The following is a 19,131-nucleotide window of genomic DNA, read 5'->3' as shown; positions in this document are numbered from 1 at the left end:
ACTATGGAGAACAGTGTGGAGATTCCTTAAAAAACTGGAAATAGAACTGCCTTATGATCCAGCAATCCCACTGCTGGGCATACACACTGAGGAAACCAGAAGGGAAAGAGACACGTGTACCCCAATGTTCATTGCAGCACTGTTTATAATAGCCAGGACATGGAAGCAACCTAGATGCCCATCAGCAGATGAATGGATAAGAAAGCAGTGGTACATATACACAATGGAGTATTACTCAGCCATTAAAAAGAATACATTTGAATCAGTTCTAATGAGATGGATGAAACTGGAACCTATTATAGAGTGAAGTAAGCCAGAAAGAAAAACACCAATACAGTATACTAACACATATATATGGAATTTAGAAAGATGGTAACAATAACCCAGTGTACGAGACAGCAAAAGAGACACTGATGTATAGATCAGTCTTCTAGACTCTGTGGGAAAGGGAGAGGGTGGGGAGATTTGGGAGAATGGCATTGAAACATGTAAAATATCATGTAAGAAACGAGTTGCCAGTCCAGGTTTGATGGACGATACTGGATGCTTGGGGCTGGTGCACTGGGACGACCCAGAGGGAGGGTATGGGGAGGGAGGAGGGAGGAGGGTTCAGGGTGGGGAACACAGGTATACCTGTGGCAGATTCATTTCGATATTTGGCAAAACTAATACAATATTGTAAAGTTTAAAAATAAAATAAAATTAAAAAAAGAAAATAAAAAGGTCTAATTCACAGAAACAGACAGTAGGAAAGTGGTTTTTAGTCACTGGGAGATGGAGGAACAGAGGGTACAAACTTCCATTGTAAGATAAATAAGGTCTGAGGATCTAATGGACAGCATGGTGACTATAACTAATAACACTATTATATAGTAACTGAAATCTGCTAGAAGGGTAGAATTTAAATGTTCTTACCAAAAAAGAAAAAGAAAAAGTTGAAGTTATAGATGGATTAATTGATGGGAACAATCCTTTCACAATGTGTGTGTGTGTATAAAAAAGACACACACACATATATGTACACACAATGAATATACATGTTCACAATCTATAAATCAAATCACCACATTGTACACTTCAAATATCTTACATTTTGATCAATTATATCTCACTAAGTTGAAGAAATGGAGAAGGAAATGGCAACTCACTCCAGTATTTTTCCCTGGGAAATTTCATGGTCAGAGAAGTCCGGCAGGCTATAGTCCAAGGGGTCACAAAGAGTAAGACATGACTTAGCAACTAAACAAAAACAACAAAGAGGAAAAAAGTGAAAGCCTTGGGTCATCCTTTTTTTCTCCTTTCCCTATTTCCTGTTTTAAACCAGATTTTTCCTAAAAGCTTGACTCCTACCTTACATAGACATATTCATGTGATTCTTGAGTATCTCCATAACTTTTGAATGATTTGTGTAAAATAACCTGAAGACGTTAGGAATGTCATTCCTTGTGCCAAACCTTGTGAGTCAAGACTACTCCTTGATATGATTCATGCCAAAACTTACATTGGCATATGAATGAACCAAATCTACTTAATTTCCTATTAAGAGAGGAGAAATGGGAGGCTTTCATGTACAAAGAAGGGGTGGGAAACCAAGAGAGGAAGATGAATGTATATTTAAGTCACTCAGCAGCCTTTATGCAGATACAAAAAACTTAAGTTGAAATTTATGTTTAATAAGAGATGGACAAATTAACAACTCCATGTTTTACTGCTGCTGCTGCTGCTAAGTCACTTCAGTCGTGTCCGACTCTGTGTGACCCTACGGACTACAGCCTACCAGGCTCCTTCATCCATGGGATTTTCCAGGCAAGAGTACTGGAGTGGGGTGCCATTGCCTTCTCCACCATGTTTTACTACTAGACACCAAAGCTTTGTGCCAGTTCTTGAATTTATAGGGAAGGAAGGATAGCCTGATCCTCTGTTCTTTCCCTGATTCCTTCTTCTCACTCCTGAACTAGAGAAAACTGAGCTCCCTTGACCTTTGGTGACTCTATCAGCAGTGTGTGTTCTTGGTTGTACTAGATACTTTCTTTCCTTTCTGCAATAGGTTTACTATTATGTTTCTGCTATATGCTGATCCTTTTTCCCTTTCCTCTTCTCGCCAAGAAAACTCAATGAATAAAGACGTACTGATACTGAAAGAAAAGAGGATAAAAAATTTATAAACACACACACATCTAACAAGAGAGCCCCAAAATACAAGGAGCAAAAACTGACAGAACTGAAGGAAGAAAAAGAAAAATAATAGCGGAAACTTCAATGCCCCATTTTCAATAATAGATAGACCAACTAGACAAAAAAATCAGCAAGGAAACAGAAGACTTGAACAATACTATATACCAGTTAGACCTAACACATATCTATCGAGCCCTCCATCCAACAATAGCAGAATACACATTCTTCTCAAGTGCACACGTAATATTAGCCAGGACAGAACATATGTTAAGCAGCAAAAAAAAAAAAACCACTCAGTAAATGTGAAAAAAATTAGAATCATATAAAGAATAGTTTCTAATCACAACAGAATTTAAAATTACAAATTAAAAACATAAAGACATTTGGAAAATAAATTTATAGAAATTAAATAACATACTCCTAGACAACCAATCAAAATGGAAATTAGAAAACATATTGAAGAGAATGAAAATGAATCATAACATATATAAAAACTTATAGGATGGAAGTAGTACTCAGAGAAAGATTTAAACACTTACATTAAAAAAAGAAGAAAGCTCTCAAATCAATAACCTAAGCTTTCAACTTAAGAAATTAGAAAAGGAATAGACTAAACCCAAAGACACTAGAAGAAAAAAAATATTAAGGAGAAAGCAAATGAAATGGAAAATAAGAAAAAAGAGAAGATCAATGAATTCAAAAGTTGGTTCTTTGGGGGGGAAAAAAAAAAAAAAACCAACAAACCTTTATCTAGACTGACCAAGAAAGAAATAAGATTCAAATTACTAAAATCAGGAATGAGGGGGAAGATATTACAACCAACCTTGGAGAAATAAAAGGAATTATAAGGGGATACTATGAACAATTGTATGCCAACAGATTAGCTAATCTAGATGAAGTGGACAAATTCCCCAAAATACACAGCCCACCAGGACTGAATCATGGAGAAATGGAAAACTGGAACACATTAAAAGCAAGAAAACAGATTAGATTAATTCAGAATACTTGTGAAAAAGAAAACTGTAACGCCAGAGAGCTTCACTGGTGAATTCTACCAGCATTTAAAGAAGTGACATCAATTCTTCTCAAATTCTATAAAAAAGCAGGGAACACTTTCTACCTCATTCTATGAGACCAGCATTACTCTGATAGCAAAACCAGATGAATACCTTAAAAGAAAACTATAGCCCAATCTCTGCAACAGAGAGAACAAAGTTGGAAGACTCATATTTCTTAATTTCAAATTTATAGTAATTAAAAAACTTTTTATTTTGAAACACAGCATGGTGGTGGCATAAGGTCAGATGTGTAGACAAATGGAATAGACTTGAGAGTCCAGAAATAAATTCATATATTGCCGGGGTCCAGCCCCGGTTGATCCAGGGAATTCGAAGCGTGGACGGCGTCGGCGAGGATCAGGATTCAATAGCTTCAATTAGATATTAATTAAAGATGTAAAGAGTAATAGAATGAGGATAGCTCAGTAGGAAGATTCAGTGGAGAAAAGAGGCTGAGTAGCTCGGTTTACGCGGGAGACCAATAAAACTTCAAGACAAGAAGCTTGCACCACTTATGTAGGCCGCAGGCATCCTTCTGTTCTCCCGAAAGAGAGGAGATACTGAGGCCTCCCCGGTTGGATCTTAGAAGCCCAGGCAAAATTAGTAAGCGTGGCGGGTTCCGCGCTCCAGATGGAGACTCAGCCAGAGTGTAAGAGAGAGCGCGACATGGGGAGACCAGTATTTTGAGAAACTGATCCCAATTCTTTATTTTCCATGGTCTACTTTTATACACTGAGATGTTATGCAAAAGTCACGTGGGGTCAGCAGTCCTGACTTTTATCAAAGTCAGGTGCTTCATACAAATGTATACAGAGGTCTTAGGGGTGTTACATCATCTTCTGGCCAGGGGGCCTGCTGACAATTTATGACCCTCTCCTTGTGACAGCAGTCAGTCAACAAGGACACTTATTTCTCCAGGGGTGATTAGTCTTAAAACAGACGCCACCCAAATAAAGTTACGTTCCTATAGGGTGAGGGTGTAGTGGGTTTTAGTTAAGGAAAGAATTTACTTAGCCTAAGGTCTAACGTGATTAATATCAAAGGTTAATACTTATTTCTTCTATATATTCATTAATGTGTGTAAGGGCAGGGGATGTGGAGACTTAGCAACAAACATTGGCTCAACAAATGAAAAACCCTTCACCAATACAATTTCTAATCAGCCCATTATACTTACACTAATAGTTTTCTAACTTTTCTAAGGAACCTGTTTTTAGAAGGTTTAAAGCATCTCGTGCCTCTCACGGTTGGGAGGCTGTGAGCAATCACATGTGGCCGGACAAGCCTGCAGGCAGTTTGTAGGTTTGTAGAGTTTGAGGAGTTTGTAGGTTGAAACACTCCTATCACGCCCAGGAATTATTATTAACATGAGCTCTAAGTTAACTCCTTCTCCAAAAGAGGTGGTGGGGGACAGCCCCCCGTAAAGTCAGAGGTGTAGGTGAGAGCACAAAGTAGCAAAGTAGGCAGGCTCTGGTTATGGGGGTAGATGCTCGAGGATTTCCAGGGGTACTCCTGAGGCTCGATCCTGCCTTTGCTTATGTCGAGCCTCCTTCCTCATGACCTTTGCCACGGGCGGAGTACCTCACGCCGGCCCCCAACAATATATTTATAGTCAACTAATCTTCAATAAGAGTTCTAAGGCCATTCAATGGGGGAAGTAATAGCTTTTTAACAAACATTGCTAGGACAAATGAACTACATGCCCCTAATATCACACCATGTCAAAAATGAACTCTATTATCTATTAGATTTTTAACATATGTGCTAAACACTATAAAACTCCTAGAAAGAAATATAGTGGAAGTTGGCATTACTATAGGTTGCACAAGCCATCAAAGGAAAAAATAAGTTGGACTTCATCAAAATTTTAAACTTTTGTGTATCAAAGGAGTCTATCAAGAAAGACAATCCACAGAACTGATGAAAGTACGTGCAAATCATATATCTGATAAGGTAACAGTGTTGAGAATATATAAAGAATTCTTACAACTCAACAGTAAAAAGACAACCCAATTAAAAAATGGGCAAAGATTTGAAGATATTTCACCAAAGAAAATATACAGATGGCCAATTAGCACAGGAAAAGATGTTCAATATTACCAGGGAAATGCAAATGAAAACCACAACAGGATATGACTTCACACCCAGTAGGATGGCTAGAATCAAAAAGTCAGATAATAAGAAATGTTGAGGAGGATGTGGATAAACTGGAACCCTTACATACTGTTAGTGGGGATGTAAAATGCTGTAGAAAAGACTTTAGCAATTTTGTAAAAAGTTAGAATCACCATATGACTCAACAATTCCACCCCAGGTATATAAGAAAACTGAAAACACATTCATACAAAATGCTGTACAAGAATGTTATATACAGTATTTGTAATAGTAATGAAGTGGAAACAACTCAAAGGTCCTTCAGCTGTATGTGTGTGCTACGTCGCTTCAGTCATGTCTGACTCTTCGCAACCCTATAGACCAAAGCCTGCCAGGCTCCTCTGTCTGAGATTCTCCAGGCAGGAATACTGAAGTGGGTTGCCATGCTTTCCTCCAGGGGATCTTCCCAACCCAGAGATAGAACCTGTGTCTCCTGCATTGGCAGGGGGTTTCTTCACCACTAGCAGCACTGAAGAATGCAAGCCCATTCTTCAGCTGAGGAACAGAAAAACAAAAGGTGATATACCCATACAAAAGAATAAGATTGAGCCATAAAAAGGAATGAAGTACTGTTCATGTGATAAACCTTGGATAAAACTTGAAAATGTTATGCTAAATGAAAGAAGTCAGTCACCAAAGGCCACATATTGTATGATTCCATTTATATAATATGGCCAGAATAGGCAAATCCACAGAAACAGCAAATAAATTAGTAGTTGCCAGGGAATGAGAGGAGGAGGGAATTGAAACTAACTGCTAATAGGTATGGATTTGTTTTTGGGGTGGTGGAAATGTTCTGAAATCAGATAGTGATGATGACTGCACAATGTAATGAGTACATAATAAATCACTGGTGTATACTTTTAAATTATGAATTTTACATTATATGTGAATAAAAAATGCTAAAATTTAAAAGAATTGAACTGTCAAAAGGTATATGAGATAATTGGGAGAATGTGAGCAAAGATGTCCACTTAAGGAATTAATGTTAATTTTCAGAGAGATTTTTTTTGCAGAGATCATAGCAGAGGTGGAAGTGGGATATAATACTATTATACCTTTTTTAAAGTCTATCTTTTAAAAATAATTACTGGAGTATTTATGGATGATATGGATGATGTTTGAGATTTGCTTCAAATAATCTAGTACAGGGGATACTGAAGTATGCATGGGAGCATATATGAAACAATATTAGCCTTGTGTTGATACTTACTGAAGCTGTACAGTAGGCAGCTCATTCTCTATAATCAAAATTCTCCAAAATCAAAAGGCAAAAAAGGGATCAGTATTTGGTAACTGTAGTGAAATAAGGAACTATAAAATAATCATCAATGAATTAAAAAAAACATTAGAAGATTGAGAATTTTACTATGGGTGAATCAGGCTGGCAACACTTGAAACCAAGACCACTTTGTACTTGTGGAAGTGATGCAACAGGAAATACAAAGACTACCTATGAGGCATTCTTAGCAAAAATATGAACCAGAATCTAATCAAGCCTCTAGCTTTAATGACATTTTATATGAAATGTGAAGAAATGTGAATTGTGAAATAGAGAAATGTGAATAGAGAAATCACTTTTCTAAAGAATACAAGAAAACAATAAACTCTAGAATGTGAAATACACTTATGGAAAAAATATTTCAGTTTTTTTCCAAAAGATAAATTGTAAGAAAAAGAGTGAGATTAAAAAAAAAAAAAAGTGAGATTTTAAAAGATTTTAAAAGACTTGGTGCAAAAAAAAGACTTATGATACATAAAAACCATTACAATGTGGAAATCTTGTTTGGATCCTGATTTTAATAAAAAAGGACATTTTAAAACAACCATAGAAATGTGAATATGGACTGCGTAAAAGATATTATTAAGGAGTTACTTCTTATTTTATAAGTTATGATAGTGGCACTATAGTTATGAAAGAAGTCATTATCTGTTAAAAATTCATACTGAAGAATATTCTAATGAAATAACATGTGTGAGATTTGTAAAATTCCAGGGAAAAATATACAGATACATACACACATATGTAAATATATACATACATATATAAAGATAGTTGAAGCAAAAATAGCAAAATGTTAATACTTTTGGAAGATGGGTGATGGTTACATGGTACTTCATTGTATTATTGTCTCTACTTTAGTGTATGTTCAAAAATTTACGTAATAAAAAGGTAAGGAAAAAAGCAGGGGAAGAGGAGGGAAGGAGAGGAGAAAGGAGCAGACATGAGCCAGACCAATAAGTGAGCCTACAGAATGTGAGCTGTCATATTTTCTAAAGCCCTGAAATCCAATGTTCTTTCTAATTTCAGGAGTCAGGAAAAGTTTTGTCTCAGAGAGATGAGATAATGGGAATAATCAGACTTAGGAGTATCCTACTAATGGTAATGCAGTAATTTCGACTGGGTATGCATGTCCCAATCAGCAAACTTCCCCTAAATCTGCACTGCCATTCCTCTGGCAGAATGCCTATTAAGTTGGCCTTTGCCGGGAGAAATATCAATAACCTCAGATATGCAGATGACACCACCCTTATGGCAGAAAGTGAAGAGGAACTCAAAAGCCTCTTGATGAAAGTGAAAGTGGAGAGTGAAAAAGTTGGCTTAAAGCTCAACATTCAGAAAACGAAGATCATGGCATCCGGTCCCATCACTTCATGGGAAATAGATGGGGAAACAGTGGAAACAGTGTCAGACTTTATTTTTCTGGGTTCCAAAATCACTACAGATGGTGCCTGCAGCCATGAAATTAAAAGACACTTACTCCTTGGAAGGGAAGTTATGACCAACCTAGATAGCATATTCAAAAGCAGAGACATTACTTTGCCAACAAAGGTTCGTCTAGTCAAGGCTATGGTTTTTCCTGTGGTCATGTATGGATGTGAGAGCTGGACTGTGAAGAAGGCTGAGCGCCGAAGAATTGATGTTTTTGAACTGTGGTGTTGGAGAAGACTCTTGAGAGTCCCTTGGACTGCAAGGAGATCCAACCAGTCCGTTCTGCAGGAGATCAGCCTTGGGATTTCTTTGGAAGGAATGATGTTAAAGCTGAAACTCCAGTACTTTGGCCACCTCATGCGAAGAGTTGACTCATTGGAAAAGACTCTGATGCTGGGAGGGATGGGGGCAGGAGGAGAAAGGGATGACAGAGGATGAGATGGCTGGATGGCATCACTGACTGGACGGACGTGAGTCTGGGTGAACTCTGGGAGTTGGTGATGGACAGGGAGGCCTGGCGTGCTGCGATTCATGGGGTCGCAAACAGTCGGACACGACTGAGCGACTGATCTGATCTGATCTGGTAGGAAGTATGCTCCTTCCCTTCCCATCTGCAGCATCTGTTCTCCAGTTCCTTCTCTGAGGTAGCCTGAAAGAGATTAGGTCAAGCTGGCTAGGTATATGAGCAGGTTACAGCTGTCCCTACAAATTCATCTGAACTGCCACTGGTAGTTATTTGTAATGAATAATTTTCAAATTACTTGTAATAAATAATTCAACTTTGTCTTTGAAAATTCATCTAAAAACAGTGTTTGAAGGGTAATAACTTGAGCAACCCCAATACTGTAGGTGTTGAGAAATCAAAATCTTTATCACTCCTCACTACCCTCAACAATTTGGGAGGACTAGCAAATAGTGGTACTTATAGTATACACACTATATATGAAATGGAGGATCACAGGGGATGAGCCATACCTCAGTTTCTCCTATTAGGGGAATCATAAGGAAAATTACTTTTGCAGACTTGCCCTAACATCATGGAGCATTATCTTCATGAAGGTCCATAGCCACATTGGGAACACTGGGATTTGCTAGTTCCAAACATCTCTGGGAGAGCAAACACTAGATGTTTAAGATGAACAGACTACACTTCAACCAACTAGGATTTAAGAGCCATCTCCTTTCCTTCAATACCACAGTTGTCTTCTTTCAGCATCATGCTGGTAAGGCAAAATGAGCACAAAGTTTCTACAAGTTCCTCTGTAGCTTCAAAGCAATTAGGTGCTTATAGGTCAGAGAAGGCAATGGCACCCCACTCCAGTACTCTTGCCTGGAAAATCCCATGGATGGAGGAGCCTGGTGGGCTGCAGTCCATGGGGTCGCTAAGAGTCAGGCATGACTGAGAGACTTCCCTTTCACTTTTCACCTTCATTCATTGGAGAAGGAAATGGCAACCCACTCCAGTGTTCTTGCCTGAAGAATCCCAGGGACGGGGGAGCCTGGCAGGCTGCCATCTATGGGGTTGCATGGAGTCGGACATGACTGAAGCGACGTCGTGGTAGTAGTAGTAGACGACTTATAGGTGATGTTTTAAATGTCTGATTTTCCTTTGCATGGGCTAAGGCAGCCTCAGTGGAATCACTGGCATATAGGTAGATTCTTGGGAACCAGGCTGCTTCAGGGCTAATTACTGGAGTAGACAGATGCATAAATATAGCTAAGGAGAGAAGCCTAGATGTAGCGCCAGAGCAAAAGTTGTGAGATCTAAGACAGAGCTGCAAATAAATGATGAGGCAAAAGTACAAAAGCTGAAAATATCAGAAATAATAATAAATATTAGAAATAGGTTAGAAAATAGAAATGTTGAAGGCCCTAGCTAGGATTTAAGGAATCTGCATTTAGCAGTCGGTGGCCATGTGGTACTGTCAACTGGTTTAAAGGTACAGAACTGGGCCAAACATAACAATGTATTTTTCTAATACAGGATATTCACTGTTTCACTGGCTACCTTGATACATCCTAATCTGGGAAGAAATTAGATAGAAAGCTATCCATGACAACTGTACTTTATGAAAAGGATGAATTCCTAAATGGCCATTCTCTTTCATTCAAATGGTGTTACCACCTCCCAAAGAACAGTCTTGGGGCAGAGAAGAACTGTATTTCATTTCAAGCTGGACTACTCATCTACCAAAACACCATTCTGACCAAAGAAACAGATGCAAAATTACAGTCACAGCTGCATTCTGTACCGAACAAGTTGGATAATGGTGTTTTAAATTGCTAATTACACCGCTAATGATTTTTTTAGTGGCAATGCAGTATTTTGCCACCTTTGTTTAAATTTTTTAGAAAAGCATCTAGGAAGTTTTAAAAATGGTAAATTGTTGAATACCAGTCTTCTGAAGAGAAATTCCATACAAAACCCATTTGTTGAAATGGCATTCTCATATGGGATCTCATATAGGAGCCCATTTATTGACTAGCTATTTATTTTAATTTACTTTCTCACCAATTTATTTGCATTTAAAATTACTAAGGCCATAAGTATGCTAGTATTAGTGTTTGTATCTAGATCCACTGTTGGTATGAAAAGATAATAAACAGATACTAAACTAGCATATGTCATGATATGCTGGTATTGGGAATGTGCTACGACAAGATTTATAAAATGTAACAGCAACAGTACAATTTTATTCTTATTGTGATAACCATGGTGAAAGTTATTACAGTGCTAGTATTTTATGTTTAATCATGTCAGTGAGGTGAGGGGGTAGGTACCTTTTTGATATAAAAATGTTGTTAATGTTTTATTTCAATTTAGCAGATTACAGAATGTAGATTAAAGCACTGTCACTGTTCCATTTTTATTTAACTGCATTTAAGTTGCAAAGCATTTTTTTCTACTAAATTACTTCATTAAGGCTTCTAAATAATTTGTCGCTTAAATAAAAATATCAAGCCTGCAAGGAATTTCCATATATTACAAACTTTATATGTAGAAAATGGTGTATAACAATAACAATTATGTCACAGGAGTTTCTGATACTTCTTACATTTAGTATAAGAGAAAATTAGCTGTTAAAAAAATAAAAATACAATCTTATTATGTTATCATGCAACTACAAATTCACAAGTAAATACTTACATCTGCTTTTAACATACCATCCAATTTCAGTGATCTTTTAACACTGCAAACAAAATATTTAAAGACATCTTAGATTTAATATGCTTCAAATAGCCAAGTATTTAAGAGTAATCTGTATAAACAAAGATTCCATTTTAAGTTACTTTCACCAACTAAAGTAGAATACCTATGAAGAAAGCAATTTTCACAATGAGGAAACTGTTTAATAGCATATATCAAGATGAAATCATAATTAAATATTTAAATGGATTTTCATATATGAGTTGTATATATATGCACTATCATACAATTCAAACATTAAAGTTATATAATAAAATAATCTTAGTAAAAAATTAGTATCTTTGTGTGTTTTAAAATATCACTAACGAAAAATTATAGACAAGAGCAAAATCATTTACATACCTTCAATGGAGATGTTGAAAGCATTTTATTTGCAAAAATAATACACTAGATATTAAAATAAAGGTATGAGCAAGGTGAAAAAGTTTTACACATTATTCTAGCTTTAAACATGATTCAGTGCAACCAGACTATGACTAAACTGAGGAACAGATGCTCTATGTCTTTATAAGTCCCCAATCCATAAGAAACTACTTTTTTGTCTCCTTCACTATACTGATTCAGGAACATGCCAGGCTCTCTCTGTGCAAAATCTGTTCTGCTAAACTGGATGCCCAGCTGTTGGTGACAAAGCTTAGAAAGGAAAGCTGAATATTTATAATACTTTATTTCGTACAGCTGTCTTCTAAAGAGCAGTCATCAACATTTTATTGAAAGCAGACTAAATGCTCAAAGGAGAAAAAGGTCAATATAAATTAAAACTAGTTTTCCCAGTGACAAACGCAGCATTAAAAGTATCTTCCTAATCTCTGAGAAAAAGTAATTAAATTACTTAAAATATTAGAGAATTTGAGCATAAAGAAAAAAATTTATTATAGCTTATATTACAGAAAACAAAAAAAAATCATAGATCCTAAAAAATGACTATTCATAAATAACTGACTACTGAATTTCGAACAAGTGACAGGAGCAAAAATAGAAGAAATAGACAATTTATAAAAATTATTCAGCAATAAATGTTAAATACAAAAGTTTATCTAGAATAGTTCATTTAATTTTGCTATTATATTTACATTAGCCTAACATATAACATTATTTCTTAAGATTAACTAAATTGGTTTGAAGAATTACTCATATCTTTTAGAAGTCCACTTGAAATCAATTTAATGTGAATTCTCAATAAAGCAAGTGAACAGAGGTATGAACAAATAAAAATGGCATTTAATTCAAAAAAATACACATATTTAGTTTTGGAATATATATTACCCTATTCAGGTGTGTGAGACGTTTTTGTATTTATAAAACTTCAAAGTGAAAGTGAAAATGAAAGTTGCTCAGTTGTGTCCAACTCTTTGCGATCCCATGGACTACACAGTCTGTGGAATTCTCCAGGCCAGAATACTGGAGTGGGTAGCCTTTCCCTTTTCTAGGGGATCTTCCCAACCCAGGGATCAAACCCAGGTCCCTGGCATTGCAGGCAGATTCTTTACCAGCTGAGCCACAAGGGAAGCCCATAAAACTTCAAAAGTAGAAATCAAAAACTAAAAGTACACAGTACAGTTTTAGCCTTTGTTTTTACATGCTGTTAAGATGCAATACGACTTTTCAGAAGTAAACAAACCCCACCCTGACATTAACTGCTCAAAATACTATATTGCTTTATGAGTGATGGCTAACTCTTAGAAAACTAAATGCTTGTATTTAAAAGGTTTCTAGTTAGGTCTGACATTGATCTAAGAAGAAGCCCAAGGAGATATATGATAGTAAATAAGAAAGTAATTTGAGTTAGACTGTTATCTTCCCCTCTCTTCAGTGAAAATCTAAAAACATGGTTTATTGTGGGTAACGTGGTTTTCAGATAATTCAGGCATCTAATGACCAAAAGCTGGTAATATTTACAAAAATCATAAAGACATTTACCAGACAAGACTAGGAGGGACCTAAGAGATTATTTGGTTCATCCAATAGGGAAGACTTGGTGTGATTTATCCACTATCACACAATCTCAGGGAAACTCAGATTTCACATCCCAATAAATCCTTGTTGAATTGAGGGGGAGGTGCTAAAGAAGAGGTAAAGAAGAGCAAACTACTACAGGAATTTATGAACATCTATTTTTACCATTCTGTTAGAACTGGGCCCAGTGTCAAGATATAAATTATCAAATTAAGCACCCACTAAATGCTTTTACCTTTTTGAAAAAACAACCAACAGTAGCACAAACATGAGATGATGTTAAATGGATTAGGACTGTGTTAACAGAAACAGAAAGAGATGGATGAAATGCACAAAGGATAGGCAAAACTTGATTACATGTTTATATATACAAATATTTTCCGAAAGTATTTATTCATCTGCTACCAGTATTAATTAGCAATTAAAAGTGATCTATCTCTGGTAGTTCTATAAAGTAATAAATAAGTATCTCTTGTGGTTACTACCTTGGTTTTAAAAAAATTTAAGTCACTCAGTCGTGTCCGACTTTTTGTGACCCCACGGACTATACGGGCCACAGAATTCTCCAGGCCACAACACTGGAGTGGATAGCCTTTCCCTTCTCCAGGGGATCTTCCCCATCCAGGGATTGAACCCAGGTCTCCCACATTGTAGGCAGATTCTTCACCAGCTGAGCCACAAGGGAAGCCAAAGAATACTGGAGTGGGTAGCCTATCCCTTCTTCAGCAGATCTTTCCAATCTAGGAATTGAACCTGGTTTTATCAGGGCTTCCCTGATAGCTCAGTTGGTAAAGAATCTGCCTGCAATGCAGGAGACCCCAGTTTGATTCCTGGGTTGGGAAGATCCCCTGGAGAAGGGAAAGGCTACCCACTCCAGTATTCTGGCCTAGAGAATTCCATGGACTGTATAGTCGCAAAGAGTCAGACATGACAGAGTGACTTTCACTGGTTTTAAAAAAGGGGCATGTCAAAACAGGCAAAGAACTCAAATAGACATTTCTCTGAAAAAGATATACAAGTGGGTGGAAAACACAAGAAATGATGCTCAACATCAATAATATTAGGGAAATGCAAATCAGAACCACAAGATAACACCACAAGTCATTAGGATGACTACTATCAACCCCACCCCACCCCCCAAAAACCCCTAGAAAACAGGGGTTTGCCAGGATGCAGAACTGGAACTCTTATGCTGATAGGACTGTAAAATGGTACAGCTGCTATAGAAATAGTTTGGCAGTTCCTCAAAAAATTAAACATAGAATTAACATATAATCCAGCAATCCCAATTCTGAACATATACCCGAAAGAACTAAAAGCAGGGACACATCTGTACATTCATGTTCATAACAGCATCACTGACAACAGCCAAAAGCTGAAAGCAGTGCAAGTGTCTGTGGACGGAGGAATATGTAAAACAAATTTGGCATATCTATATATCTATATATCTATATCTATATCTATATCTGTGTGTGAATACACACAATCACACACACACCACACACAAGGGAATATTATTCAGCCTTAAAGGGAAAGAAATTCCACATGCTACAACACGGATGAACCTTGAAGACATTATGCTAGTGAAAAAGCCAATCAAAAAGGGACAAATACTATATAATTCCATTCAAGTGAGGTGCTTAAAGTAGTCAATTCATAAAGATAGAAAATAGAAAGGTAGTCACCAGGGGCTGGGAGGAGAGGTGAATAGGGAGTTACTGTTCAACAGACAGAAAATCTCAGTTCTGCAAGATAAAAAAAAGTTTTGGAAATGAATGATGGTGACAGTTATACAACTATGTGAATGTACAGTTGATCCTTGAACAACATGAGTTTGAACTGCGAGGATCCACCTATACTTGAGCTTTATTTTTCCAACAAATACGTACTGTAGTACTACACAAACCATAGCTGGTTGAATCCGTGGATGTGGAACAAGGGATACGCAATGCTGATTGTAAAGCTATAAGTGAACTGTAACTGGTGTCCTTAATCCCCAAATAACTCAAGGGTTACCTATACTTAAATGCCACAGAACTACACTTTAACTAAGTCATGTCTGACTCTTTTGTGAGCACATGAACTGTAGCCTCCCAGGCCCATCTGTCCATAGTACTTCCCAGGCAAGGATACTGGAGTGGGTTGACATCTCCTTCTCAAGTATAGTCTCAACTCAGGGACTGAATATGTGTCTCCTGCATTGGCAGGCAGATTCTTTACCACTGAGTCTCCAGGGAAGCCTCACTATATACTAATTACATCCCACCTATTATTTCCTAATTACACCCCTCTTATGGGTAACTTTAAATTCTACAGGTTTTCTTCATTTCCACCTTAACCCGTATCTACACCTATGCCCACAATTTGAATGTAAGTCCAGCTTTAGGTGTCCTAGGTTTAGATTCACTGGGATCAAAATTCTGTTTGCTACCAGCACTACTGCTGGTGAGGATTTAAGAAAGATAAAGAATATGGTTTTATATCAACAGGCAGAGAGTAACTGTATAGAATTAGCCATATTACTCTTTAAGACCATCTTCCACTATTTTATTTAGCTTACCACATGGTAATATCCTGACTAGGATTCTCTAACTCATCAGAGGGCTTCTAGCTAGTTCAGTAGTAAAGAATCTGCCTTCCAATGCAGGAGACACGGATTGGATCACTGATTCAGGAAGAGCCCGTGGAGAAGGAAATAGTAATTCACTCCAGTATTCTTGCCTGGAAAATCTCATGAACAGAGGAGCCTGGTAGGCTACAGTCCATGAGGGCACAAAGAATCAGACATGACTTGGCAAATGAATAACAATTCATCAGAACAGAACAAATGCATGAGTTTTAGTATACAACATTACTAATAGCAGTTACAATATTTTTTTAAAAAGTTGTTCTAGAAAAAAATAAACTATCATTTGATTTTTAATTAAGAACCAGGAATGATACTTCAAAGACTCATGAAGCTACATGAGTTAAGGTTCCCTTACAGGACTTTCTCTTTTTTAACATTAAACAAATATATTGCTTAATGGATTATTATAAGGCAACCACACTTGTAACCATCACTGAACAAATAGAAGTTTGCCATCTGTCTATGGCCATACCACCCTGAATGCACCCAATCTCATCTGACCTCAGAAGCTAATCAGGGTCCGAGCTGGTTAGAACTTGGATGGGAGATGTGTTTCATCTACCCCCACCTCCTGCCAAACCTTTCTTTTGTCCCATCCTGTTCAGCCTTTTTTTCCCCTCATAAGTAACCACAATTGTGACTAACAGTTATCCATCATCCCTTACAGGACTTTTAAAACATTGGATTAAATATGATTTGAGTAGCAGAGCTGAGGCTAAGTGTGTATGTGTGGGGAGGAGATAAAATTAGTAAGGCAGATAAGACTCAGGGAGCCTTGATGTTATGCCAAATCCTTTCTCTAAGGTTGGGCAAATCACATAATCTCACTAAGCTTCATAAAGTTGATAGTAATACTGGCCTGTAAACCAGTAAGACATTTCTGATGGATATAAAAATATCATTTGGTATACCGTGCTTCCATTTACTCCTCTCTATAATGGAGATATTACTGCCAGCTACAACTACATGAAGAGTGTTTAGAAGATTATGCAATATGCTTATGAGACCCTTAGAAATCCTTTGACTAAAGGCAATGGCCAAATTCACATCCCATGTGACTCTTAAAGATATAAATTAAGAAATCTAAAATGATGTTTTTCATTCTACATATGGGAATAAGCAAAGAAGGAATAAGAATCTCCCATCTCTTTTGCATTCTCCCTTTCACTCAAGTTTATGCTCTTTTGTGTTCAACATTCACAGAGGTCATATAATAATTCACTATCACAGTATGGGTAAGTGGGACTATCACTCCAATGCACACAGAAATATGGTTACCACATGAAAGTAACTAATGATTAATCTTGCTATTCTTAATGATAAAACTGGCCCAAACCATGACCAGTTATTGGGCAACATGTTTATGGTGTCAAAAGTTTCTCTATCAAAAGACTGATAGAGAACTGGGCTTCCCCAAATAGCTCACAGGGTAAAGAATCTGCCCGCAATGAGGAGACACAGAAGACACGAGTTTGATCCTTGCGTTGAGAAAATCTCCTGGAGAAGAAAAATGGCAACCTGCTCCAGTATTCTTTCCTGAAAAATTGCATGGACAGAGGAGCCTGGAGGGCTATAGTGCAAAGGGTCAAAAAGAGTCATGTATGACTGAGCGACTAAGCACACAACCATGTCGGTTTGTATCTAAAGCAGTCTCTTTATGTGGATTTGTATCTTATCAGTTCTGGAAAAATCTAAGCCATAATCTCTCCAAATACTGGTTCTCCTTGATTCTACCTTTCTGCGAATCCCTCTAGAAGAAATCTTAGATTTTCTATTCCATTTTTAATATGTCTAAACATCTATTTCTTATCATTAATCTCTATGCTACTTTTTGCACAGTTTCTTCAGGTCAATCTTCTAGTTTACAATTCTTTAATTGCGTTTAATTTACTGTTTAACCCATCCATTAGCATTTTTAAATGTTTATTTCTATTTATTTGTATATGGCTACACTGGGTCTCCATTGATGCTCACGGACTTTCTCTAGTTGTGGCAAGAGGGCTTCTCATTGCAGTGGCTTCTCTTGTTACAGAGCAAGTTAAAAAACAATTTGATGAGTAGTTTGAGGGGTAATTTAATTTTTATATATTTTAAAGTTAAAAACATTCTAAGTTATCTGTACCAGAAACCTGCAGTACAGCACACGGAGCTCAGCTTGATGCTCTACTATAATGCCAAGTGGGTAGGACGGACTGGGGGTGGGTGGGAGGCCCAAGAGGGATTCGAATACGTATACACAGAGCTGATTTACTTTGTTGTATGTACAACAGGAACCAACATAGTATTGTAAAACAACTATGAAAGTGGAAGTTGTTAGTCATGTCTGACTCTGTGACCCAGTGGACTGTAGCCTGCCAGGCTTCTCCGTCCATGGGATTTTCCAGGCAGAATATTGGAGTGGCCTGCCATTTCCTTCTCCAGGGGATCTTTCCAACCCAGGGACTGAACTTGGGTCTCCCGCACTGCAGGCAGACTAGAAAGAAGGGAATCATCTAATCCAATCAAGTCCATATAATCTAATGCTATAGACCTAAGCACTCAAAAAAAAAAAAAAAAAATTAGGAATAAGTTTTTGTTATCCTTGACCCAGACTTTAATACTTATTACATTTTGTCCCAGTTGCTTTACCATTCTCTATATATACATATACAATTTTTTTTTTTTTTATGATCTACTGAAAATGTTAGAGACCCTGTATCAGTTCAGTTCAGTTCAGTCGCTCAGTCATGTCTGACTTTTTGCAACCCCATGAATCACAGCACGCCAGGCCTCCCTGTTCATCACCAACTCCCGGAGTTCACCCAGACTCATGTCCATTGAGTCAGGGATGCCATCCAGGCATCTCATCCTCTGTCATCCCCTTCTCCTCCTGCCCCCAATCCCTCCCAGCATCAGAGTCCTTTCCAGTAAGTCAACTCTTCACATGAGGTGGACAAAGTACTAGAGTTTCAGCTTTAGCATCATTCCTTCCAAAGAAATCCCAGGGCTGATCTTCAGAATGGACTGGTTGGATTTCCTTGCAGTCCAAGGGACTCTCAAGAGTCTTCTCCAACACCACACTTCAAAAGCATCAATTCTTCGGCACTCAGCCTTCTTCACAGTCCAACTCTCACATCCATACATGACCACAGGAAAAACCATAGCCTTGACTAGATGAACCTTTGTTGGCAAAGTAATGTCTCTGCTTTTGAATATGCTATCTAGGTTGGTCATAACTTTCCTTCCAAGGAGTAAGCGT

General features: G+C 37.4%; 1 protein-coding gene across 5 annotated transcripts in view; it reads right to left on the bottom strand.

Moving 5' to 3' along the window:
• ITGB3BP (integrin beta 3 binding protein (beta3-endonexin)) overlaps positions 1–19,131 on the bottom strand; it is a 106,643-nt gene that overhangs the window by 74,864 nt on the left and 12,648 nt on the right. For 4 of the 5 annotated variants that reach the window (XR_824728.1, XM_010833900.1, XM_010833899.1 and 1 more), the window contains exon 2: positions 11,249–11,291. Coding sequence is in view for 4 of the 5 variants with exons in the window: in XM_010833900.1 (XP_010832202.1) it covers positions 11,249–11,291 (43 nt within the window). In the remaining variant the exon portion in view is untranslated. The remainder of the gene's footprint in view (positions 1–11,248; positions 11,292–19,131) is intronic. The other variant, XM_010833898.1, reaches the window with a different exon arrangement.

Source organism: Bison bison, unplaced genomic scaffold (assembly GCF_000754665.1).
Source record: "Bison bison bison isolate TAMUID 2011002044 unplaced genomic scaffold, Bison_UMD1.0 scf7180017863957, whole genome shotgun sequence".
In the NCBI taxonomy this organism is placed as follows: Eukaryota; Metazoa; Chordata; class Mammalia; order Artiodactyla; family Bovidae; genus Bison; species Bison bison.
Note: the sequence above shows the minus strand (reverse complement) of the source record. Positions and strands in the feature narration are given on the sequence as shown.